The sequence below is a fragment of the Rhea americana genome, unplaced genomic scaffold, assembly GCF_003343005.1.
Source record: "Rhea americana isolate MKP2758 unplaced genomic scaffold, rheAme1 scaffold_2, whole genome shotgun sequence".
NCBI classification, from domain to species: domain Eukaryota; kingdom Metazoa; phylum Chordata; class Aves; order Rheiformes; family Rheidae; genus Rhea; species Rhea americana.
The window spans coordinates 15,247,428-15,273,033 of record NW_028186149.1 but is presented as its reverse complement, the minus strand read 5'-3'; the positions used below and the strand labels follow the sequence as shown (position 1 = coordinate 15,273,033).

Here is a 25,606-nt window from a genome sequence, read left to right as displayed (position 1 = left end):
CATCACCTTCACTTGGTGAAATTAGGGCTCTGGGGTGATATTGGTGCACAGGTGATCATATGTCTGCTATCTCAAGACCATTATGTGTTTGGTGCAGAGGAAAATAGGCTCGAAAAGAGACGGGATAACAAAGAATTGCTTGGGGTTCTGTGGAAACTTCTCGGCCTGAAAAGATTTTCTTTCCCTGTGTAAATTGAGAGCTGCAGTTCTTTTGTACCTTAGCTGGATTTTGAGAATAAAAATTGTTGGTTGAGGTGTCCAAAACCCAGGATAATAGTGACTGTAAGTGTAGGAACCTAACTGAAGCAACCAGGTTAGGAACCCAGGCTCCAGCCAGAGTCAGGGRGAGAGAGGGAAGGGGGATTTAAGGGAAATCATTCTACTTAAAAGTTGAGCATTTAAAGGAATTAGTTAACTGGGGTTACTCTGGGCCCCTGTTTTTTCCTTTACACATGCAACGGAAATTTATCTTAAGTGATGTTCCAGTTGAATTCTGCAAATGCATTTTTGAGAAACATTGTTCCTGTTATTTAAGAAATTTAATAAAATACTGAAAGTAAAAGTTGTAGCACTTACAAGTTACAGCTTTCAGTATCACTGGATGCTGAGATTGTAAGTTCTGCATGGTTTATTTCTTCAGCATTTAAAATATTCTTTTCTGTTCTCTTATTCATCAGGCAAACTCCACGTTTGAGGAACTTGAACGCCTCAGACTGTTGACCAAAGCCTGGGAAGAAGTAGGACCTCAGCTGTGGCACTTCTTTCAAAGTAGCTTGCAAATGAACATGATCCGTGTATGTAATAGCTTAGCAGGGAGCCACTTAGCTCTTCACTTAGATCCTGCAAATAGTGTTTGTAAAGCAGGTCATTCTAGAGAAAAAAATCATTTTTTCCACAGTCTTCTCTTTAGATTAGGCATTTATTACATTTATCTTCTTGCTTATAAGTAAAAAAATGCAATCAAGGATAAATTCCTTTTTATCCATTCTTCAAGTCTCGCCTCCATTTTGACTATGTAACTGCCGTTTACAGAATTCATTCCTTAGCATACTTTTGTACTAATTCATAGTTCAGAAAGTGTTACTGGAAATTCTTTGTCTAAATGGGTACATGAAGARGAGCACTGTAGTGAAGCTGGCCTGATGTGTTTCCCCAGGACTCTCTGAAGCACCCTACAGTGAGGGGTTTCTTGAACAGCCAACTCGGTGCTGAAGGCTTAACTGCAGAGCACATAATCAACTTTCTCCACAATGGGTCCCCAGGGAGCCGGGAGAAGGGAATGGCAGACTTCGACTGGCGGAACATCTTCAGTTTTGCAGATCAAGCTTTACGTTTGCTCAGTCAGTATCTGGAGGTAAGGCCAGTCCCCCTCTGCTGGTTTTAGACCAAACTCTTAGAGAATGTCTTGCAGTGGGGTAGGCAGTATTTGAGGTCTGTGGCAACAGACAAGGTTAAAATCRTAAGACATCTTCATTTGTTTCAAATCTCGTCTCTGTCTTAAAAACAAGTTTTAAAATAACATAGTAGCATAAGAACATGAATAATTATTATTATGAAAAACTTGAAGATCCACAAATGCTGTATTCAGAATTTTGGCTGACTCTCTGAACAAACTTTGGAGACAGAAAGTGAGTGCCAAATGTCAAGGAAAAGTTTTTTTTCATAATTAGTAATTACTAATAGGCTACTAATTTCAACAAGAGCAGAATGAGAGAAGCCCAAAGAAAGAAGCCTGATCAAATGTCTATGGAAACCAGTGAGAGAATTTCTACTTGCTCTGTAGCCACTTCTAACTAGGTGTCTGTGCCTGCTTCCTGGAATGTGTACCTCCCCTCTCCCCCATCTCTAGGGGCCATGTGTTTTCTTTAATAGGGCACTCTCAGGCTGTTTAAGAGCCCCACAGCTCAGAAGGTGAGATGCAGTTTCATTATGGAAATAAAAAGAGCTAAAAAGGATTCTCCCCTCCCAGTGACTCCTAAATGCTGAAGCAATACAATTTATCCTATTTTACTCTCTCCCATATTGATGAACTGAAAATATCCAACATTCAGGAAAATATTTTGGAAGGTACTTTTATTAAGAGGCTGCTCTGGCATGAGCAATATAACTTAAAGATGAATTCACTAGACTCAGACAGCAAACTAGTGCCAACCATTGCTTCCCAGGGCTGTATAAATGAGGCCAGAAGTTGCTTCTTATTCTGTACCTTTCTGACTGCAGGTAAAGATGTGCTGGGAACTGGCCTGCAGATGGGGCTGAGTTAGATAAATGAAAAAAAAAAAAAAAAAAAAAAAAAAAAAAAAAAAAAAAAAAAAAAAAAAAAACTTAGGAGCCCGAAGTGAGCCGGTGGACCCTGCTATGTTGCAGATTGGCTCTGAGAGTTAACTATTACTGTTGACAATATGTGTGGATTCTGCATTTAGTATCTCCCATTGAAGGTCAGAGACTTTACAGAGGTTAAATATATTTTACAACATCTCTGAAAGAAAAGTAAGTATTTAATTATCATTTAACAATTAAATAAGTTGAGCCTCAAGCTTACACAGAAAGTTGCTACTAGCTGTAGGGTATCTGACCAAGTCCAACTCTACTGATTCCAGTCCAGTTCAGTGTAAAAGACCATCTGTTCCCTGCAACGTGGCAGGCACTGTGTGTTTTTTTGCCATCCTAAAGCTGCTACAAGAGGGAATAATAAAGCTTTCGCACAAAGCTCTAATAAGTCCTTTGATGCTGTTTTACATCATGTTAGGAGAATTATTTCTTACTCAAACTGAGTGAAACAATATTGCTTGCTGCAGGTCAGTGCTGCAACATTCACAATATCAGGGCAGTAACTATACCTGCTAGTAGCAGATCTTGCCCCGTAGTTGTTTGTAATGAGCTTATTCTTTTAAGTCTGATGTTTACACAGAGTTATTAGCATTTGAGAATGTCACACTGCACCAAGCACAAAGGGAGCAAATAGGTCCCTTTCTAGGAACTGCCCCCCCCCAACACACACGCGCGCGCGCACGCACACACACACACATACACACACACACACACACACACACACACACACACACACACACACACACACTTCTAGCTCACAGTATACAATGAGGAGATGTGCTGCCAGCATCAGCCTTTAGAGACTCCAGATTTCTGTGCTGTAAGCTGTGTTGCAGTTGAGGATCCCAGACATTATACAGTTGCTACTTTTCCTCACTAGTCCAAGAGTTTCGTGTTCCTCCCCTTTGATTGCTTCAGGCAGTGCAACAGCTAAACTGTTTGCGGTGTTTACCAAAGCCCCTTTTAATACTCACTTCAGTTTTTATCTTCCAGCCCTGTTCTTAGTAAATTTGTTTTGGTTTTCCCATCTTCACTGGGACATTTTACATTACTAAACAGTAATTGGGACAAGATGTGAAATAAAGTGGAAGAAGAATGAATTTTGATACAGTGATATTTACAAAGGGACAAACTGTTGCAATTCACTGAAGAAAGCCTATAGAGAGATTTCGGCATTTATTTTTAATACAATTAATGTTAGGGAAATTCTAACTCTTGGCTAGTAGACTACATTATTAAATCTCTTTTCGCTTTTGAATGGGCTGAATTATTGCAACACTGGTGTGTTAGCCTGGGTTTTGTACAGACTTTGGTTTCTTTTAACTTACACAGAGCACCCATAAGCACTTCTTTTCTGTGTTTTTAGTCCTTGCTGCTTCCTTGACAAGACATCTGGGTAAGAGTCTACACTGCTGCTCAGAGAAGTCTAGGCGCTGTCGTTCTGCAGTGAATATTCCACAAATGCAGTGCCATTCCCACAAATTCCTGTGGAGAATTATATGAATTCTCCTGCAGCTGACACAAGTACCTTAAACTGAATTCCAGCCCACCTCATCACAAATAAACTGTAAATAACACATCTAGATGTTTTGAAGACACAGTAACGCAACAGGACTTGAAACTACAGAAACACTGATAATGTGGATAGAACTAAACCAGTTCCAGAACTCACTAACTATGAGAGATAAAACATAACCAAAAAAGAGAAAATTAATATGACCTGAGCTGTCAGTCTAATCTGAATTCTTTTCTAACCTACAAGCCAGAAAGTTTTCTTGCCTTATTTTCCTTTCTGAGATAAAATTCTATATAGCTTAATTTCATAAAGCCCATTAGGAGAATGAATATTTGCAAAAAGTTTGAAGCAAAACGCTCAGAAGGATGCTATGTCAGTCAAAACTACAAAATAATAATTGTCAATTTAAGTATCGTTTTGTTTTCCTGCCAGTTAAAAATATATTTCCATAAAGATCTCATTAAGCTGTGAGATGAGCTATCAGAATCTCATCAGTAGAAATGAATAATAAAATTGAAAGTGTAACAAGCACACTTCAAATTAAAAAAAAATAAAGCATGATTTATCAGAGGGAAAGGTTAAACAAAGGAGTCTTTAAAGATTTCTGCCCATTAAAGATCAAACAAGTTAACCTCCTGGTATTTTATGAAGTGAGATAGTTATATATTTTCTCAGTCAATCTAGGGGTTAAATACATCTATTGTCTGGTAATGCCTTGCTAATTCTGGAGTGAAGAAGCCAGAGATAAAAATATAAGACTGTAACTTTCCAGGTAACTGATGACAGCATTTGTAGAATTTCCAAACTTTGTCTTATGCCTGTTAAAAAGGAGGAAAATGGGGTAAATTAGAAAGGATTAGATATTTTGGTGACTTAGTGTCTTATATATGAATTAATAATAGCACACTTGACAATAATGGTGGAGACAAAGAAAGAAGACAGTTCGCTGTGATGGTTAAAACCACCTTTTAATTACTAAGCCAATTGGAACTTGTTAACTTAAGCCAGCAGATTAATCACACGGCAGAATTCAATAGGAACACAGTATTAGTAAGATCAATTGACTATCTGACTGACATTAAATAATATACTAAAACTAAAATACCTAAACAACTAAGAGACTTCAAGAATCAAATTTATGCTGTAATCTGCCAGCGCAGCACTTAACAAAATTTTTTCAGCAAATTCCATGGCTAATGTGCTTTACTTGCAGAGCAGTCATCCTTTATTTCCCTGCTATTCACTCAGGGATTGCCTAGGATGAAAAAAAAATGTCCCAAAACTTGCGGGAGGGGGAAGGCAGTATTTTGATTCAACAAGAGTAACAAAAAGTTATTGTGGCCAAATTATTTCATAGCTGTGTTAATTGCATCTCCTGTAAACAGACTGTGAAGGTAGTTCCTTATACCAGGACCTAGTCGGTGCTGCAATTTCAGCCCTTCTGATTCAGTTATTTGTCCTTTTGAGGGAACATTCCCAGTATAATCCAAGTGATAGTTCACATTTTGATGGCTGAGTGATTACAGCAGCTGAAATATATTTTATAAATTTATTTTGTTCAATCTATTTAGTGAAAGTGGCACCATAGCTTTTGCTCAACCTAGTACTGGCTATGTGTTTTGTACAGGCACATCCGAATTTGCCTTGTCTTGCTTGTAATGCAACAGTAGCTCCTGCCTTAGTGGATATAAGGTTTTAATGGCTGTAATTCTAGGAAGCCATCTGTGGTCACCCACAATGTTAGCACCAGTTTTAGATGAAGRCAAAAGTCCCTTCTGAGGGACCTTAAATCTAATGATCGGTTTAATTCTGAGCTGTTGCACAGGGTGTATAAACTAGGCATCTGAGAATTTAATGCTAATAGGAATATCAGTACAGCAGGCCTGCATTTCTTCTCTAACATCTAAATCAAAGTTGATTTATAGGGGAAGGATGAGGAAATTACTTTGGCCCCATTAGGCAGCCAGCCCAACATAGCACTCTGTCAGCTGGGAGCAGGCACTACAAAAGATTTTTCTGATTTACAGCCCTAGTGATCAAGATAATGTTATGCTACTGTATCTGAAGAAGAGTCAATAATGTTATAGGCACTTGCAAGACAGTCTGAGAAACCAAACAGTGTTACTGGGAACTGTTTATAGCACTGCTAAGACTAGAATGGGGTAGAGTAGCCACGGTAGTGTGCCTTCTTCACTTTGTCCAGAGGGCCAGATTTTTTCACTCATCTGTACATTGAGGACATTCTGTTATTAGACTGGTATTATCAGGCCAGAGAAGAGATACTAGAATGATCTGGGTTTTTATATATATATACACACACATATATATGTGTGTGTGTATATATTTACTTTTCATTTTTCTGCCTCTCTGAAGGCTCGTGTTTTCAAAAAGCTCCCTAGTCTGATTCCCAAAACTCTCTCAAAGGCCAGACTGTGCAGAGGGTTTTTTTCTTAAAAAAAAAAAAAAAAAAAAAATCAGAGTTGAGAGAAATTTATCATAATGCCTAAGATAACTCAGTCTTTGCTCTACTTTAAATAGAGGAGAGCTCTTTTTGATTACAGATAGGGCTGAAGGGGGGGATTTAGCATTCTCCCCTCTTCCTATTAAGATACTTAGTTTTAGGAGCAGTTTTCAAAAGCCTCTTTCAAAATTGTTCCCTCTGTTCTCATTGACRATGTTAAAGCTAAATCTGAGGTTTACAGGTCATTTAAGGAGAATGTTGTTTCTAAGCTTGGATTGATAATGTTGGTATGCTTTGAATTTGTCATAAGATTTAAGCTTAGAAGGGGAAGTCTTCATGGTGGAGAGGAGAGAGAACTTTCAATCTCGGTAGCTTCAGCATAAGCATTTGAATCTGAAAATGACAGCTATTTCAGATAAACCTACCTTCTCTCCTGTTGTCAACCACCAGTGTGTGCTTTAATGTATATTTCCTGCTAACTTATTCATATGGGGTTGTTCTCTTTGTGATTATTTGCAGTGCTTAACTTTGGATAAATTTGAAGGCCATCTTGATGAAACCCAGCTGACTCGTCAAGCTCTTCATTTGCTAGAAGAAAACAAATTTTGGGCTGGTGTGGTTTTTCCTGACATAGAACCCAGAGCCAACAGTCTTCCACCACATGTGAAATACAAGATTCGGATGAACATAGATGCAGTGGAGAAAACAAACAAAATCAAAGATAGGTGGATGATGGTTCCTTGTTAGTTGTTATCTGCTGTCAAATGAATATGACATGCATAGGGACCTTCCAACCTGCCTTGGATACAGGCATGAAATCAAATTGGATTCACTGATATTTAGTATATAATGCAGAGCAGAATCCATCTCCAGTTACCTATGTCTCACTGACATACGTTGTGCCACTTCTGTGGCAGTTAGGTCAGGCAGTGGGTAGGTACATGGATGCATGGCAAAGAAAATGACTCTGCTCAGAATGTGTTCAGTAACCTTCCAAGAGTTCATCTTCTAAACTTTCTAATTGGCTTTGTCATTGGGAGGGACAAGCAAGGAAGTCCCATGTGTATTATGACCCAGCTCTCCTCCCCTTGGACAGCAGAACTCCTCTGTTCTTTCTCCTCAGGTCCCCTGAGGAGACTTGGGGGACTCACTTTTTAAAGGGATAGCAAAAATGATTTCTCAAGCTTGTCTGCACAGAAAGATTTAATGATTTAATGGTGTCTGGTAGTTCCACTCCAGCTGTTCCAGTTTACTCTCCAAGTATACTGTATTCTTAATAAAGTTATTTCTACTCCAGAACAGTTACTCTGATGCATGATTAATTTAGGTGAATTTGGGGCCAAAATTGCTGTTCTGGGTAAGCGCAGAGGAAAATTWAAGGAAATAAAAGTACATTCCAAGTCATTTACTTTCTCATGCAATGTGTTCTGATAGCATGAAATCTGAAAAGGACAACTCCAGGTAGTGCCCCTGTAAGTTTAGAGTCTAAGATTTGCCCCTCCCCACCCCTCACCAGCTACTGCTTACCCAAGTAATTTCCACATGGATTTTCTTCTTAGGTACTGGGATCCTGGTCCAAGAGCCGATCCTGTGGATGACTTACGTTACATCTGGGGAGGCTTTGCATATCTCCAAGACATGATTGAGCATGGGATTATAAAGACCCAGACCAACGCTGAAGTGCCATTAGGAATTTATTTGCAGCAAATGCCATATCCATGTTTTGTGGATGATGTGTGAGTAAAAGCAGTTTATAGCCTTAATTTTCATGAATATTTGGATTGTTGTGCTACTGTAACTGTCTGAGTATAAATCTCCTCCATGTATATATTAATACTCCCAAACACCATTTCTAGCTCCAGTCCTAAATCATACATGCAAGACCAATAGATGAGCATATTAGCACTCCCCAAAGCTTTCTTTGTCCACAACCTGCCCCTGGTCTCAACCTTGGCTTTGTTGTATCTAGACAACCAGTGTCCAGACCGAAAATGAACACAGCACACTAGTCCCTTACTCCTAAGAGCTGCCTTCCTGATTTTGCATCTCACACAAAATCAAAAAAAAAAAAAAAAAAAAAAAAAAAAAAAAAAAAAGATATGATCTCATTAAGCCTTACTTTCCAAACAACAGTGACCCTAACCTCAAACTTCACATTAATCATACCTGAGAATCCATTGTCCGTAGGACACCTAAATATAACGCACTGGTCCCTAACAATGTCACCTCTGGATCTATCCTTGTTTATTACACAGAATCCAGCAAAAGCATGAACTTTTCAAAAGTTCTTTTACTTAACTCTAAACTTGTATAGCATATAACCAGTATTTCCAGCAAAACTGAACACAAAGCATTGACCAGTGTTAGAACCAAAACTCTACTTTCTTCTGTTAACTGTGCAGGATCCATCAAAAAGTTCTAAGCCTCTTTCCCTAATTCCTAATTACAAMTTTAATTATTTTCTAACACTTCCTAAAGCAAAACTGAACATAAAATATTGGTCCCAGTGGAACTGGTATCTCTTGCTATCTCTGTAAGTCTTGAAGAATGCAACAATAACCCAGGCTCCCCAAGTCTGTTACCAAACGCTAAATCGATTCTTGTTTAAATCTAGCTATACCGATATTCAAACAAAGCTTTAGGTTTTAGTTCTTGAAGACAACAATCCAACTGCAGACCTTGCAGATTCCCAAGACAATTTAGGCTCTTGAAACTTCTTCTTTCTATAATCCTAATTGCATCCCTATACCTGATTCCATTTATAACTATGTGACTAGTATCTGCAATGCATGCCACTAATTTCTGTTAACAGAAACCTTTTTCCTTCCCTTGTGGATGCTACTACAGCTTTCAACAATAACCTAATCCTCTCTAACTTGCTTTTTGCTAATTCCAGCCCATGGATTTTTATGAGTTGACTGATTTCTTCCTTAAATCTCACATAAATGCAAGGGATTCCAGGACTATAGCTGTAGCTCACTATTGCATGTGCCAGGAATTTCCTTCCTTGGTGAAAAGTGGGACAAGGAAGCTAAAGGAGAAAATTGGTTGCACTGTAACATGAAAAGAGAGCCCTCATGGGTATGGAGATTTCATGATGAGGGACGCAGGCTATGACCTCCATTAACATTGCCTGAACCAGCATGCATAGTCTGGGTTATATGAAGTGGTGCCACTTCCCTGTTTACAGTGTGCTTGTTCCAGTGCTAAGATACTGGCTGGCAAACTGTGCTRCTTCAACTTTCTTGCTATAAATCCCCTCCATGAAAGTCTCACTCCTTCATAATAGTCCCACAGAAATTATTTCACAGTTCTGTTAGTGTGTTCTGTGTAGGTAAATGCTAGTACTTCAGTTAATTGCAGATTGCAGAGATGCATCATTTGACCTGTCATTCCCCATCTGTTATCTGTTAACCTGACTAAAAGTCACACAAGCAAGTCTGCTGTTTACTTCCTGACTGCTTGAGAATACTGCAGGGGCAGAAACCCTGCCTGTGCAAAAGCTCTCTGAAGCCTGCAGCAGCAACACTACAGTTCAGGGCTGACATCCAAACCCAGTAATGGCCTCTGCAGAGAGCCTGCGCAAATGAAGCAAGCGCGTAATCATGGTAAACATATACATTGTGCTGTGCGTGGCCTAGCACTAGATTGTGGGCTCCACCAAAAGGAAAACTAGTGTGTTTCAAGCCTCCAAGCCATTCCACAAAACTATGATTTGGTTTCTACAGGCCAGATTGCTCTGCAGGAAAATTTAGTGGAAAAAAATAAAGATTTTCAGTTTATTTTGGCAATAACAAAAAGGTAGATCTATAAGGCTCAGAATTAGGAATCGGAAGGCTTTTTGCTCCTAATTTTTAGCAGCTCTTAGCTTTTGACCCTTAAAAAAGGAAGCCTATTTTGGCTTATTAAAGTAAGCTCATTCAAAATTGCAGTTTTGAAACTAGCACAAGATGTTTTTAACTTTTTCACCTCCAAATTCTCTTCGCCTCCAACAGTGCAATCCTTCGCAAGGGAGCCTGTGCAAACAGAGTCCAGAGGAAGGAAGGAGGAAGAGAGCAGTACTTTTCTCACTGTACATAGAGGGCCACCAACAGCAGTCTGTCCCATCACTGCCATTTTGGAGGTGGTACCATACAACGCAGTTCCAAGAAAATTCCAAAGTCATGATTTGCATGAATTTCAGCAGTCTTGCTGGCAGCATGTGGTGCTTTTAATATGTCGTTTATACATATTTTGTCAATTAATCTTAAGAATGCAAGATGACAATGACACTCCAAGATTGTTAGCAAATATTCTAAAATACTCTTTGTACATTATAGTAAAACCATTATGACCATTCACTATGAAGAGAGATGTATTTCCATGCCTCACCACATGTTTTGTAGCCTTCTGCAACCCTTATAAAACTTTTTTTGTAAAATGGGAATAACAGTTATCTGTCTCAGGGGAGGATAGCAACAACTAGTTCATTAATATTTAGGTTGCTTTTGAAGTCCCTTAACATCATGTTCTCAATGTTTAGACTGAGAACTTCCAATCCTATGTTTCATAAATGCATAAACGGTTCTTCCACACTTTTCCTTTTTGTTCTTGCCTTTCATCTTAACACTTCTGTTTTACCTAAATTTCATTTACTCCTCTCTTCTTGGGTAGCTTCATGATCACCTTAAACCGCTCCTTTCCCATCTTCATGGTGCTAGCTTGGATCTATTCAGTTTCCATGACTGTGAAGAGTATAGTGCTGGAGAAGGAAATGCGTCTGAAAGAAGCTATGAAGAACAGGGGCATCACTAGTGGAGTGATTTGGTGCACTTGGTTCCTAGACAGCTTCATCATGATGGCTGGGAGCACATTCCTCCTCACAGTGCTGATTATGGTAAGGATTACCACGGGAATGACAGCAGAAATTCCCAAACTCACAGTTGTGTTTGTGTGGCTGGTACCAGTGTGCTGTTGAGAAACAATAGTAGCCATTCATAGGGAGATGGAAACAGCTGGTGGCCTGATCACAGCACATAGCAGGCACATTCTTGTAAGCAGACCTCATGACAGAATTAGCACTTGGCAGAGTCGGAAAGATAAATTTGCTAGTGAGATTTATTGTGAGATCCTCCACAGAACAATACATCAAGCTGATTATTCTGTTTAATGTATTTCCTGTAGAAAGAGGCAGATTTCCCAGTAAATAAGAATTGTAGCTTTAAATAGAAATGATCATTTTTTGAAGAATCCTAATCTTGTAATTTACCTTGTTTGATCCATGTATTATATTCAGTGCTCACTTATACTATGGCACTATTGCAAAGGAAAGAGATGCTGCGAGGACAGAACACATCCTTCTCTGCCTTGGAAAAAAAAATTGTCTATCCTGTGACTTAGAATTGCTGTAATTTTTTGTAACATCTTATGTCAGTTTGGATTTAGTCTTTATGGCCCACCTTTCATCTCTCTTAGCTGAAAACCAGCTTCTCCTGGCAACTGTTAGTTATATTGTTACATATATTTGTGACGTTTTGATAGGAAAGAATGCTGTGATATCTCTTCTAACATGGGGAACTAGTATTGTTATAAATGCATAATTAGGATTCAGTCTTTTCCATCTAATCAACTGGCCCTGGTGAGTTGTTCTGTTTTTTGTTGTTGTTGTTGTTGTTCTGATACAGCTTGAGTGGGTAGAGAAAACCCTACTTTATTTACTACACTGGTTTAATTAAAAATCAGGAAGTAGTTAATACTAGTGAGGAATGTGGTTATAGCTATAATCCACTTGCCTTCCTCAATTTCACTATGCCTCTGTGAGGCACCTTTGTGTGATATAAATACATTCTAATGAGAGGTTGTAGCATTACTTTTGATTAAAAAAAAATCAACTTCACAGTCCCAATGGGATAGTACAAAAATGTTGTGAACTATTTATATAATGTTGTTTTTTAGGAGTAAATAAATAATAAACTGTGGTTCATGCTCTTTCTTCAATCTACAAAAGCTCTAAAGAAAAAAGGTCAATAAAAGTTCACACAGTGGACTATTTAGTACAAAAGGAGCTCTGGGAAAATAGACCTGGTTTCCTCAGTTGTGATAGCCTGCTAAAATTTGAGCATTGTTTAGATGCAGAAAATAATGCTTTATAATTTTTTGTTAGTGCTTTCTTTTTAATGCATTCTGACATGTTTTCTTACGTCATCTTTCCTACATATTGAACAAGGGATCTGAGGACAATATATGAAGAGATCAATGAAAATCTATTATGACAGTTCAGATATGGCTTTATTTAAAGTATATGAATTTCCATGCAGGCACATATTGCTCGGAGCCATTTGTGTGTTAAGACATGAACAGAATGTCTGTCTTCAATCAGTTATGAGCTAAATACAGTCATCAAATATGAATATGAGCTGTGCAGCTTATAGTACTAATCTGAAATCATAAGCTAAGAGCAGGAATAAAGTCAGATCATGGCTTTGTGTTTGTAATGCCCATAGGTGTTAAAGCATTGTTACCTAGTGAAGAGTTAGAAACCATACTAAGTAGGCTGGCTTATTCATTGCAGATTACATGTCAGTGCTGCTTCAGACCCTTTCTGCTAGTTCAGAAAGTGGCAATACTTCTAAATGTGTTTGTTTTCCATTTGCTTACAGTGCGGCCAAGTGCTACAATATAGCAGTCCACCTCTCTTCTTTCTATTCCTACTGACGTTTATCACAGCCACCATAATGCAGTGTTTCTTGTTCAGCACCTTCTTCTCCAAAGCGAATCTGGCAGCTGCCTGCAGTGGAGTCATCTACTTCACTTTGTACCTACCCCACGTTGTCTGCTTTGTCTGGCAAGACCACATGACTGTTAATCTGAAGATCCTAGCTGTAAGCCTTTCTCTGATTATATGGTGTCTCTGTGTCTTCCACACTGTTTCTGTTCTGTCCATATATGAGTAACAAAGCACTACACACTCCTTCCTCCTCTTTTTTTTTTTTTGATTGAGTGATGTCATCTCTTATCAAGCAGAGATTGCAAGTGAGTAAGCCTTCAGTGAACCTAGTCACTGAGAGATGTTTTCATGCCTTTTAGAATATACCACAAAATGTATTTTGTATTTTGAAGGTTGGGAAATTGGCGTAATGCTCAAAGTTTAAAACACTTCCTATAAGGTAAAATAAATTTAAGTTCTAATATGTTTAATAAATACAAAGGGAAGTCAGAATATGGGGGCAGTTGTTTTCCTCATATCCTATAACCTAGTTAGTAGGGTAATTTCCAAGAATGAAAAAGCACAGGCTCACACTCCTCCTTTGCCTGAATTTTGAATGAGGATCTGAACCCAGGTGCTACAGTTCTGACAAATCATAGAATCACAGAATCAGTAAGRTTGGAAGGGACCTCTGGAGATCATCTAGTCCAACCTCCCTGCTCAGCAGGGTCACCTAAAGCATGTTAGACAGGGTTGCATGCAGGTGGGCCTTGAGTATCTCCAGAGAAGGAGACTCCACAACCTCTCTGGGCAACCTGGTCCAGTGCAGTGCTCCATCACTCTCACAGTGAAGAAATTCCCACTCACGTTCAGGCAGAACTTCCTGTGCTTCARTTTCTGCCCATTGCCTCTTGTCCTGTCATATGATGCAACTGGAAAGAGTTTGTCCCCGTCCCCTTGACACCCTCCCTTCAGGTACTTGTACACATTGATAAGATCCACCCTCAGTTTTCTCTTCCTCAGGCTAAAGGAAATGCTTTCCATCTAAGAAGCTGTAGGCCATTTCCTATGCAATGCTTCCTTGTTGGTTCTCTCTTCCATTAYGTATATAAAATACTTAACTATTCACTGGAGCTGGAAACTTCTGGCTCTGTTTTGCAATGAAACTCTGAATTACAGATTCATTCATGCTGATTTTTTTGTGGCCCAGTGAGTCAGACAGTTGCAGAGGTTTGAATGATCCATCTCTACTGAGCATTCTAACAACCTAGGTAAAAGAAGTGCTGTCATCTCTTGCATTAGGAAATCTAATGCAAAAAGAAAAAGTTACTCTAACAGTTGTAATTAAGTATAAATGTGGCTTTGAATCAGATTTCTAACTGCATATATATAGCATATAACATTTCTAGTTCTACAGATAAAGGCAATAAAATGCCAGACTCAATCCTGTCATTAAGTCAGAAAATGAGGCTGGCATTTGACAGATCCTGATTTGGGAGGAAATCTGGGAACTGCCATACAATCTGAGCAGAAAGAAGAGTTTGATTCTCTTCTCATCCTAAACGAGAAGGAAGTCAGAGGTATAAAACAATGTGAGAAAGGATATTTGTTGACCAGAAATTCTGAATGTTTCCTCTGTTCCTGGTATGTTTGGTCTTATATTTGTTGTTCAGAAGTTACTCTCTGAGGAAGAGCTAACTAYAAGGGGCGGAGGGAGGGTTGTGCCTAGGTGGGTGGGAGGCTGAAGAAAAAATGAAACCTTTTAGAGAAAGGTAAAGTGGTTGTACAATGAATGATTACTGAAAAACAAACACTTGTTTTAGCATGTTATGACAGTACCTCACTGGGAGTTGCTGTCAATCTCTCTTGCCTCTGCTATTTTCCTATGAACTGATGCTCTTGGTCGTGCTTCATACACCGAAGAAAGATTTTATTTCTCCAACACAGGCAAAGTGCACACTGCAAACTGCTAGATTCATCTTTAGCATTTACAAAGCAGAAATACTAAGGGGAAAAAGAACAACCTCTGAAGCTTCCCTTATAGCCAAAGGAAGTAGAGGCAAGGTTGAATTCAGTCTTCCATGACTAAATGCAACTTAGAATTGTCGTCATTCAGAAGATTAGACATTCTAGTCCTATATATTATCAAGTTCCACAGTCCACTCCATAAAGACAATCTTATTTTGTACTTGCCTTATGAATTTTTCCTCTGTTTCATATCATGTTGTTTTTTCTATATTCCAGAGTTTACTTTCTCAAGTAGCTTTTGGTTTCGGCACAGAATATTTGTCACGTTACGAAGAGCAAGGTCTTGGTCTACAGTGGGGTAACATCAGAACCAGTCCCTTGGAAGGAGATGAATATAGTTTTCTATTTTCCATTAAAATGATGCTTTTTGATGCTTTTCTGTATGGAATACTTTCTTGGTACATTGATAATGTTTTTCCAGGTATGTCAATTTTTTATTCATATAAAGTAGCGGTAAYTGATGTAAGTCATGTTAGCCTAATCAGTGTTGGAGTATTTCTCTATCAGAAACAGGGTTTTTGACATGGTAGATTGATTCTGATCCAGCATGGCATCACTATTTTATTAAGGGTTTCCCTTTTTTCTCTTTTTCTTTCTCCCCATTTTAGGGGAGAAGAATGGAAAGAAGAAGGAAGACAAAATTTCTGGTGCTGTTTTAAAAATTAAATAAAAAATAAATTGTCAAAAATGTAATTTTAAAAAAGCCAATTTGTGTACATATTTATGTACAACTTTTGAGAAGTTCCAACCATTTCTAGTGAGATTTTTTCATCCTCATCCAGACATTTTGAAAATACAGAAAAAAGCCCTAGTTCACAAATGTACTGTGGCCACATTAGGCCAAGTGTTTTTTAAAGAATAAAACATATGGTGTATCCTAGGTGGCTGGAAGAGTTACTAGGTGGAACTTTTCTTAAATTTCTTAAAGAGAACTAATTTCTTAAAGAGAATCTTGGTTCTAGAATTGAGTTCACAAAAGGATTTTCTTTGTTACCAATTGCAAAGTTTTGGAGCTTTCTTTATGAGAAAATGGTTTATCTTGCTATAGGTCAAATAATTATCTTTCCTCTTATTAGCTATGGTTATAGTGTAATACTAAATACAGACTAATCTGCTTCACAAGCGAGGAAGCTTTCTTCTCATTAATTCATTAATTTCCTACTCCCGCATGTGAATTGCAGCTCCAGAATGTATTTCTTGGCAGATGGCTATCTGCAAGATCTCTCCCCCCTCCCTTTTCTTTTTCTTGAGTGGTTACTCAGAATTTGAGAGCTTGCAGATTTTCTCGGCTGTGAAAGAAAACTGATGATGGGCCAGGTATGCTTCTGTTTCCCATGTCGCTTAGGATAGTTAATCCAAATTAAGAAAAGGTATGGATTTGTTACATTGTTTTAGATCTCTTAGGATGTTTTCCTTCAGAATTAAAGYACAGCCTCAAGTCTGCTTCGTTTCTATTCCAAAGTGAACTCTGCAATTCCGAGTTAAGAAATGTGTCCTCACAAAAAAGTTTAATACAATTCATTTTAAAAGTGAATTTACAGAAACTCCCCTAATAATCCCTGTTTGGACAAGTCCCTGTTGCAACCCTATTTAGTTATAAAGAATGGATAATGTCTTATTTCTACAAACACAACAGGAATTAAACAACAGGGAAGAGTTTCTTTGCACACAGTTCCAAGTCTTTTTTTCAGCCAGCACTTTACACAACAGTACTGTCTCCCAGGGCTTTATTCAGTGACTTCAGTTCCTCCCAATATTTGCTCTGAGTGTCTCCTTGGCTTTATGCTCCTCTGTTTCTGTGGAGTATCTCATAACATTTCTCTCACACACACAGCTCTACCAAATCAATGCTGTAGTCTTTGAGCTTAATATACAAGTTCACCTCATAATCCTTTGAACCATATGGTTCAGCTCGTGCTCAAGTTTTCTCTGCATCCAGCCACCCTTAGGCAGACTTGTCATTTTGCTGTTTAAGTATTCTGCTCTATAATGGAGTTAGCAGTTGTTTTAGCCACCTGCTTCAAAGGGATGTAATCCAATCCGTAAAAAGTGCAAGGCAAACTGCTTATAGATGCAGACAGAATGTTTGTGTGCTTTAATGGGAGTACAGTTGCTTAATGTACAGGATATTTTTGATAAGTTAGAAATAAACAGACAGCTTCATAAACAGTGCTTTTAATGTAGAAAAACTATCCACCCACCAGTTAGCATCACAAATTCCCTTTGCTTATTTTAAATAAGTAACACAAGACATCTGGATTCACAAAGATGCCAGTTTTAAATATAGCAACTCAGATCCCTATGTTCTATAAATCAATATAGTCTAAGAAAGAAGTGTTGGCTTGCACTAGCTCTGAATCTGGCCTAATGGGAACTGATAATACTTTTCAAAACAGAATTAACCGGTGACCAATAGATCCCATTTCTGTTTGATAAAAGGATTATTCTGACATTTTTCCTGGAAAAGGCTGTGTGTTGAAGTATCAGCTACAATCTTTTTCTGTTTAGTTGCTTATTGCCAGTTGTGAAGTCAGGCCTAGTGCTGTAAACAAAAATACAACAAGGTTTTCACTCATGGAGACTCTCAAGTGTTAAGTGGGACATAAAAGGAAATCACTGAGTGAGGCTGAGATTCTATCTTAAGCAATCAGGATCTTTCTTGGCAGCTACTGCCTAGTTGGTAAGCATTAAAATTGTCCCTAGGTAGTAGGCAGCTTAAACCACATTTTACTTGAGAAATTTTAAGGCCAATCAGATTGCATATTTTCTATTTATTTTACTCTTGTCCAAGAAAAATTTGCAAATAAAATTTGGTTTGCTAGAATCTTGGTGGGTGTTTTGGCCCTCTCATATGCAAGGCTGTGACTGCTGATTTAACTGCAAGTGTTTATAATTATAGCTCAGGCTTTGCATAGATGGWTCTGTGCCCACTGAGAAATGTGACTATGAAGTACGCTTTTTCTATTTATTTTTTAGGGGACTATGGGCTACCACAACCCTGGTATTTTCCTCTGCAGGAATCTTACTGGTTTGGCTCTGGACACCCAAAAACTGAAAAAACGGCGATTGCTAATGGTGAGTTCTTTCAAAACTTTGGTATTCAGAACAGCTTCAGAAACACTGGTCTGCTTAGAGATGACTGCATGGCATTTCCGTTAAATGACCTGCTGAAAAGATTAGAGAGAGCCATATACTGTGAATCTTGGCAGATGCCTTTGAACTTGTAGTGGCCTGCTATTATTATGATTATTAGAGATGAGTTACTGTTCATCTGAGGGCCTCTAAAACAAGGGTTAACAAGCAACATCAAAGTCCTCGCTCTCTAACCATCTAGAGACATTCAAGGAGTTCTCATTGCCCAACACAGGATTTGAGTGAAACGAGTACTGCTAATCTTATATACGCAAGGACTCACCCATGCTTCTAAAAGTGATTCTCTTCTACCCAGCTTGGCAATAATTTAACTCTGTTTCCTTTGGGTTATTACAATGGTAGGCAAGATCTAAATTGACACCACTCTTGCACCAACTTTAGTGAGTGCAAGAGTCCTGCTTTTGTAGAATTTTTTTCTGTGCGTTGATGTTGAGTAATTAAGAACAACATTYGAGTGATTTTATTTGAATAGAAATTAAACTGAATGATGATTAATGTCTGGAATAGATGCTTTCTGAAGGCAGTGTTTTAGAACCTGTTTTAAATTTACAAGGTAACAGTGAAACCAATCAAAATGACAGATGAATATGAGTGTTTTCRTTACCGTTCTTATCTTTCACAGCTCTGACAGACCATTCTCAAGGCAGTCTCATTTCAGGATGATGCTTCAAGACTAGCAGGGAGTTAATCCTCTGTAAACATGTTAATATTACATCCACTGCTCACATATTTTGATCAGAAAGGAGAAGGCTGTAACATTGTTCTCTTTGAAGAGATTTTGCATTTTGGTGCGTTCTAAGGGAATGAGCAGCTTTTCCTTTAGACTTACTCTGATGGTTTTCAAAATAGTCGAGGCTTTTCTAGATATTATGGCCTCTGTTATCTGCATCTGTTTACTTCTGCTTTATGTCTGCTGCACACCAGATTCGAATTTGATTTTGTAGGAAGGAGGAGAGAGAGAGACAAAGGAGGACTTGGAGCATGTTTACAGATGAATGGAAAATCTTCCAAAGACGTAAATAAGATGTCAGCCTTTACATCTCACTGACTTTCCAAGGAATTTGGGTAGATCCTACACCAGTGTTTCTTCGAATATCTCAAAGTTGGAGTACAGAATTACTTATAGGGTTTTAACATTTTCTAAACTTTAGCAGGAAAAGATWTCCATTTTCTGATTGAATTTAGTGCCTCACACATTTTGTGTGCTCTTTAATATATTTCCAATACAAGAGGGGGCACAAAATTTCTCAATACTCAAACTAAAGGACATGAGAAGGTTTGTAAACCCCCCCAGAATTGTTGTTCACATAGGTCAGCAACAGAAAAACTAATGGCTTCTGATTTGTTGTCAAGTTTTTATATTATGAGCTTTTACTAGCATTTTTTAGATTGGTTAGATAAAACATTTTGCCTAAGTCAAGCCTGGAGTTCATTCTGTAGGTRATGTTATATCAGATAGCTGAGTGGATCTAACAGCTCATTGTTGAGAAAAATGGGGAGATCTTGCCTCTTTCCTCAGCTTCCATCCTAGATTTGTTTTGCCATCCCCACCTTCCCACTAGCTTTGGTATTTTAGAACTTTCAGTGAGCTGATTCAACTCACAAACCCAGCTGAAAACTGCCCACTACTTTGCTAAGTTACTTTTCTGCCAGATATGAGAGTTGAATTACCTCACAGAATTTTCTGAAGACCTCCAGAGCTGGCACAAAGCAGGTGGTAGGAGCAGGCCAGCATGGGGAGATGGGTGGGAAGGCCACAAGGCACCTATCTTTCAGCAGAGGTAACCTTTCATAACACCTCGAGCTGCCTCATGTAACTTCACTGTGAACAGCAATTTATTTTTCTGGGCTGAAAAAAGTTTTGAAGCTTCACTGATATGAATGATGAATTACAAGCTCTAGTGGTGCTAGGAACCATAAGTTTCTCTTATCTGCAAGAAATGGAATGTTTTATGTGGACACACACAAATCTGTGTATGCTGAAGGAGCTGGTCAATGTCACTGTAAGGCTGCTCTCCTCTTTGAAGGGTTCTATTGACTGGGGGGAGGTTCCTGAAGACTGAAAAAAGGCAAGTGCCACACCCATCTTCCAGAAGCACAGGGAGAAGATGACAAGTTGGAGGGAACACTGGCGTATAGGGCAGATATTCAGAGGGACCCTGACAGGCTGGAGAAATGGATTGACAGGAACATCATGAAGTTCAAAAAAAGCAAATGTATACTACTACTATTACTGAAATAACTCCACATGACAGTACAGGCTGGGCACCAATTGGCTGACAAGCAGCTTTGTAGAAAAGCCCTGGTGGGCAACATGTTGAGCATGAGCCATCAACCAATTTTGCCCTTGCAGCAAAGGATGCTAACACATCCTGAGCTGTGTTAGCAAKAGTGTAGCCAGTAGTTAAAGGGAAGTGATTATTCCCCTCTGATCAGGTCTGAGAGACYGCATCTGGAGTATTGTGTTATCCAGTTTGAGTCTCTTCAGTGCAAGGAAGACACTGACTTACTGGAGGGAACTGAGTGAAGAGCCATCAAGATGATTAGGAAGCTGAAGCATTTGGCATATGAGGACATGCTGAGAGGTATATCTGCCCAGCCTTAGGAAGAGAAGGCTATGTGGAAATATTATTGCTGTTTATACCTACCCGATCTTAGCTAACCTTGGAGCATGCTGAAACTCATTTATAAGATTTTGATCTGTCTTATTTCAATGTTTCTTCTGCGGAACATCTCYGTGGGTTTTCTCAGGCAGGGACAGTTGGAAAGATCATCTCTAACTGATGAATGTCTTTGTAGAAGGCACATGATACCTACTGGAAGTACTAGGACTCTTCAATACCTCAGCTTACATGAACAGCTGTAAAATTTTTCTCAACTTGTGTCTTTCGTTCAAGTAACACAAAGCATTTTCTTCACTTATCGTCTGGTTARTATGTTAGGAAGAAAACAGGACATAAAAATGTCAGATAAAATAAGTGCAAGGCTGAAAATGAAATTAAGCTGGTTAATTAATTATCCTGGTACTTTAAAAAATGTGGTTCTATCAGTGCACTTCTGTAGTCTCCATTTTGTCAGTTTTAGGACTAGGCAAACTTYATTGCTATTTGTTCACCTTTGGGGGAGGTTTAGCTCAGTTGGTTGGAGCGTGATGCTGCTAATGCCAAGGTTGCAGGTTCAATCCCTGTATGGGCTATGCTGAGGGTTGGACCAGATGATCCCTAGAGGTCTGTAAGGCTTTATGGGTTAAAATTTCTGATTGCATAAAGTTATGGTGAAATTTCACAGCAAAATTAAATCCTAGACCATATGATAAATTACAATGTGCTAGTTGCATTCTAGGCTACCAGCTTGCATCTGTTATGTAAACTGTTCCTTTAGTGACTCCCTCCTCTTACATCACCCTTTTTTTCCTGCTTCAAGCCTGTCCTCATGGGTAATTTTGTGTAACTATTTTCCTTCTGGGCAGCAAAATCTAAAAGGAAGCTAGGAAGGTAGAAATTCTTGTACAAAAGTTGACACTGACTCCTTTACTGTGGTCTGGAGCTAGTCTCTTAACCTGAGTAGCAGTTTGCTTTTCATTTAACTTTCATTTAGATTTTTTTCCTCTCACTCCTTGTCATACTGGGAAATATTTCTATGGCCTTTCTGTCAGAGTGGTGAAAAACATAGTCTGGAGCTGCATGGATAGAATATGATGTATAAAAAATGTACCTAGTATTATTAAGGAGCCTCTACCCTGGGCCTATAATTGCAAATTTATTAGTCCTCCTTCCTAAATATCCCTTCCTGACTACTAAGAATTAGGTTTTGAACTAGATGGCTTCAAGTACTATGTTCCTAACCTGAGTARAGTGTTTTGATTAATGCTCTTGAAAAGTTAGGCCTACTTCCTTTTTCCCAAAGCAGCTCTAGAGATAAAATTAAGTTTTGTTTATTAAATGTTCATTACTTTTGGTTTATATAGAAAAAAGTCCAAAATCAGAAGGCTATGTGGATCAGAAGGCCATGGAAGGAGAAAAAAATGAAAGCAGAACAGAGAAATCTGAAGAACTTGAAAAGCCAGAAGAAAAGAGTGGCAGCCAGGGGGAGAAGGATGGTAAAAACAAACAATGTAAACACAAACGAAAAAAACAACCGAAGGAGCAGGGGAAGCCTAAGGCAGATGTCGAGGACAAAGATGAAATGAATAGTAAGGAGAGAGAGAGCAACCTGAGTACTTCTCAGATATTATACTCATTGTACTTTGTAACGACCTGGATGTAGGAATGACTGCAGAAAAACTACAAGCGTAGTAGGCTATAGACATCAGTCTTAGTTTCTCCTTAAAAGTACGGTGTAGTGTCATACTCTTTTGGCAGTAGCTCTCCTCCTGACACCGTAGTGTGGCAGTACTGTCTCTGCAGGAGGCACTCAGTTGTATTGTGGCTGGTATTTCACTGTAGTTCAGCAAGGAATAGTCTGAATTTTGCCAGGGGGTATGCGACTACCAGAGCTAAACTCAGGAGAGACACTGACTCCCCCAGCTACCCTCTTAGGTTCACAATTACATTCACTTACATATGTAATCCCTCAGAATATTTTTAGCTATCACCCCTTAAGAAAGTTGTCCTCAATGAGTACTCTCTGTAGCTTGTTTTTTTTACAGTGAAAATGCAGGCTGTCTCTATAGTAGATTAGTGTCCTGGTTAGGAAAAGCTTCAGAGACATGTATGTTGACTTCGTAGGGTTAAACAGAGCCATGACTTCAATACAAATGCTTATGCTGAGAGGAATGTTATTCCCTCCAGTCCCATTTTTTGCCTATCATCAGCATGTCTTGCATCTGTAGGGAAAGGCTGGTTTCAAAGAGATTTATCTGAAGTGTTCTATGTGTCTGTCTGCAGCCTTTTTTGATGCTGACATTAGACACCATCTAAGAATTCCTGAATGACCTGCCTTGTTTACAAGTGCCAATGTCATCTTTGGTGGGGAGCTAGAGGAGTTTTCTGCATGTGATACTCAGAGGAATGCATGTGGATTCTCTAGCAAAGGCAGCTACAGACTGCTGTGGCTCACTCTAACTCTTTTGAAAAGCTGGAGATAAAAGTAGAGTCATCAGTACTCACGTAGGCACTGAAAACATGCATTCAGGCTGAATGGAAGCAGGATAGGACTTCAAAAGAAATAAGACAGGCAGAGGGCAAAGGTCACTTTAGCCAGTCTTCTCCTAGCACTGCCTTATCTTTGAGGTGCTGTGCTCCTCAGCTCTCAAATTCCAGCTGCTGCACGACCAGAGAATTAGGGATTTACCTCTTACTGCACACACACGCACACACACAGACACACACACACACACACACAAAAAAAAAAAAAAAAAAAAAAAAAAAAAAAAAAAAAAAAGCTTGTCTTCCCTTTCAGCCAGCCACAAGGCATGTGGAGAAGCTGAGAGTAGACCTGGTATAGCTCAACCCAGTTACCAAAATGGTTCATGTAAGAGCTGACTCCAGTGGAATGGGAACTGAAGGCTGGTTSTAAGGGCTTAACTCTAGGGCCGTCCAACGCTAGCATGGACAGAAACACTATAAATCTGTCCTAACTGCTCACTGTGTTTTAAGTAGAGCTTTCATCAAAGACCACATCCACAAATATTACCACCCCTGAAGAATGACCCAAATGGCCCAAAGCTGCATGGAAGCAGTAGTATCAGAGTAGAAACGTGGATCACCACAAAAAGGGGAACTCATCCCTCTACCTGTGCCATGCAAGTAATGCAAAGCAGGTATTAAGGGAAACTATCGGAACATTTACCTCAGAACTTGTCAATAGGTCTTGTAGGCAAATGAGAACTGAGCTTATGGTACATCCAAGAGCCAGGATATTACCTCAGTTTCCTATATATGCAGAAGTATCAAGCTAGCTTCCATTTAAACTTTTGTGAATTCAGGGAAGATTGTATTTGATCCATTGAGGTGCAAGGAAAACTTTTTTTTGCTTTGCTTCACAAAGCAAAAGAAAGGTCTGTCATAAGCATCRTTTCATTTAAAATAAAGCTGTCCGATATAGGACAATGATTTCAGCTGCACTGTGGTATGTACAGCTCTCACTTATGCAGAGTATTTGGGAATTGTTCCCTCAGCGTTGTTTATAATGACAGTCATAGCAGTCGCTAATGGAAGTGGGGCTGTTTTCACCAAGATGATACTGGCTGCTCTCCACACAGGCCTGCTGGGTGCTGAACAATGAAGTAAACTGCATTTGCAAAACAAGCCACCCTACAAAGCCTTAGGCATTCTGTATAAACAAAAGTGGATGGGGGGGGGTCTTTAGTTTAAATTTCTCAACTCCTATAATTCACATTGCCCAAGGGATTCATTTAGTTCAAAGGAAGTTTGTTTTGTCTAGAAGTTGACACAATAAAACATCCTAATGGTGATATTCAAAGTAATGCATTTTTAGTCCTGATAGAAAGCCATTCCATGTAGAGCGCATGCTAGATACTGCCCAAGTCTTGAACTGGCCTCAACAAGGGAGTAAATTTCACCTACTAGGATTAAAGACAAATGTTATTTTTTTTAAAGCATAATGTTAAAAGAATGCACAGCTGGACAGATGATTTGAATCGCAGATTTCAGCATTGCTGGAAAGGTAACCTGCTGCTTCTTTAATGTAATCTCTCAGCTTATCTAATTATTTACAGAATACAGTCCCAAAATAATCTTTCTGTTACACAATAAAAACAGAAAATATGTTAGCTTCACCTGATCCAGTGGGTTACCTCTCCACAGACCATTACAATTCTGAGCTGTGTTTCTCCTTTCATTGACAGCGTGGTAAATCTGAATAAATTGCCCTGCAATTAGTAGTCTTGTCTCAGTTTGATACTGGTATAACTGGAGAATCTGGCCCTGGTACATAATGCTGTATTTTACTGGGCTTGTACTTTTCAGGAGTCATCCTGAAAGCTAGAATCAAAACATGACCTTTTTTTCTTTTTTTCATTCTTGATTTCTTGACTTTCAAGTAAATACCTTCTTCGAGCCTGAGCCAACAGGTTTGATTCCAGGAGTGTGCGTTGAGAACCTGGTGAAGATTTTTGCAAGCAGGCCCAAGCCAGCAATAGATGGGATGAATATTACTTTTTACGAGGGCCAGATCACAGCCTTCCTTGGTCACAATGGAGCAGGAAAGACAACCACCATGTAAGTCTGTATTTTAGAAGTAAATCTGGGGCAGTGTCCTGTTGCTCTGTCCTGAGGCCTGCTCTCTTCACTCTTACCTTATTACTCTTATCACCCCTGCAGCTAGTTTGACACACAACATTTTTTCCAGACAGGGAAATGCTGCGCCTACACAAAAAGAAGATAGTCTGAACTAGCTAAAGCCCTAGGAGGAAAGAAATGCATAAGACTTGCGARTGAAAGTTTAGAAAGTTTTAGAGAGGAGGAAGCAA

At 39.0% G+C, this 25,606-nt stretch overlaps 1 protein-coding gene across 1 annotated transcript in view; it reads left to right on the top strand.

Annotated features, from left to right (window-relative positions):
* The window catches only part of ABCA4 (ATP binding cassette subfamily A member 4), a 73,359-nt gene that overhangs the window by 18,845 nt on the left and 28,908 nt on the right, over positions 1-25,606 (top strand). Inside the window, exons 10-19 of the mRNA XM_085303725.1 lie at positions 678-794; positions 1,157-1,354; positions 6,828-7,033; positions 7,868-8,044; positions 10,962-11,184; positions 12,947-13,168; positions 15,238-15,442; positions 17,998-18,096; positions 22,142-22,366; positions 25,178-25,355. Coding sequence (XP_085159851.1) covers positions 678-794; positions 1,157-1,354; positions 6,828-7,033; positions 7,868-8,044; positions 10,962-11,184; positions 12,947-13,168; positions 15,238-15,442; positions 17,998-18,096; positions 22,142-22,366; positions 25,178-25,355 — 1,850 coding nt within the window. The remainder of the gene's footprint in view (positions 1-677; positions 795-1,156; positions 1,355-6,827; positions 7,034-7,867; positions 8,045-10,961; positions 11,185-12,946; positions 13,169-15,237; positions 15,443-17,997; positions 18,097-22,141; positions 22,367-25,177; positions 25,356-25,606) is intronic.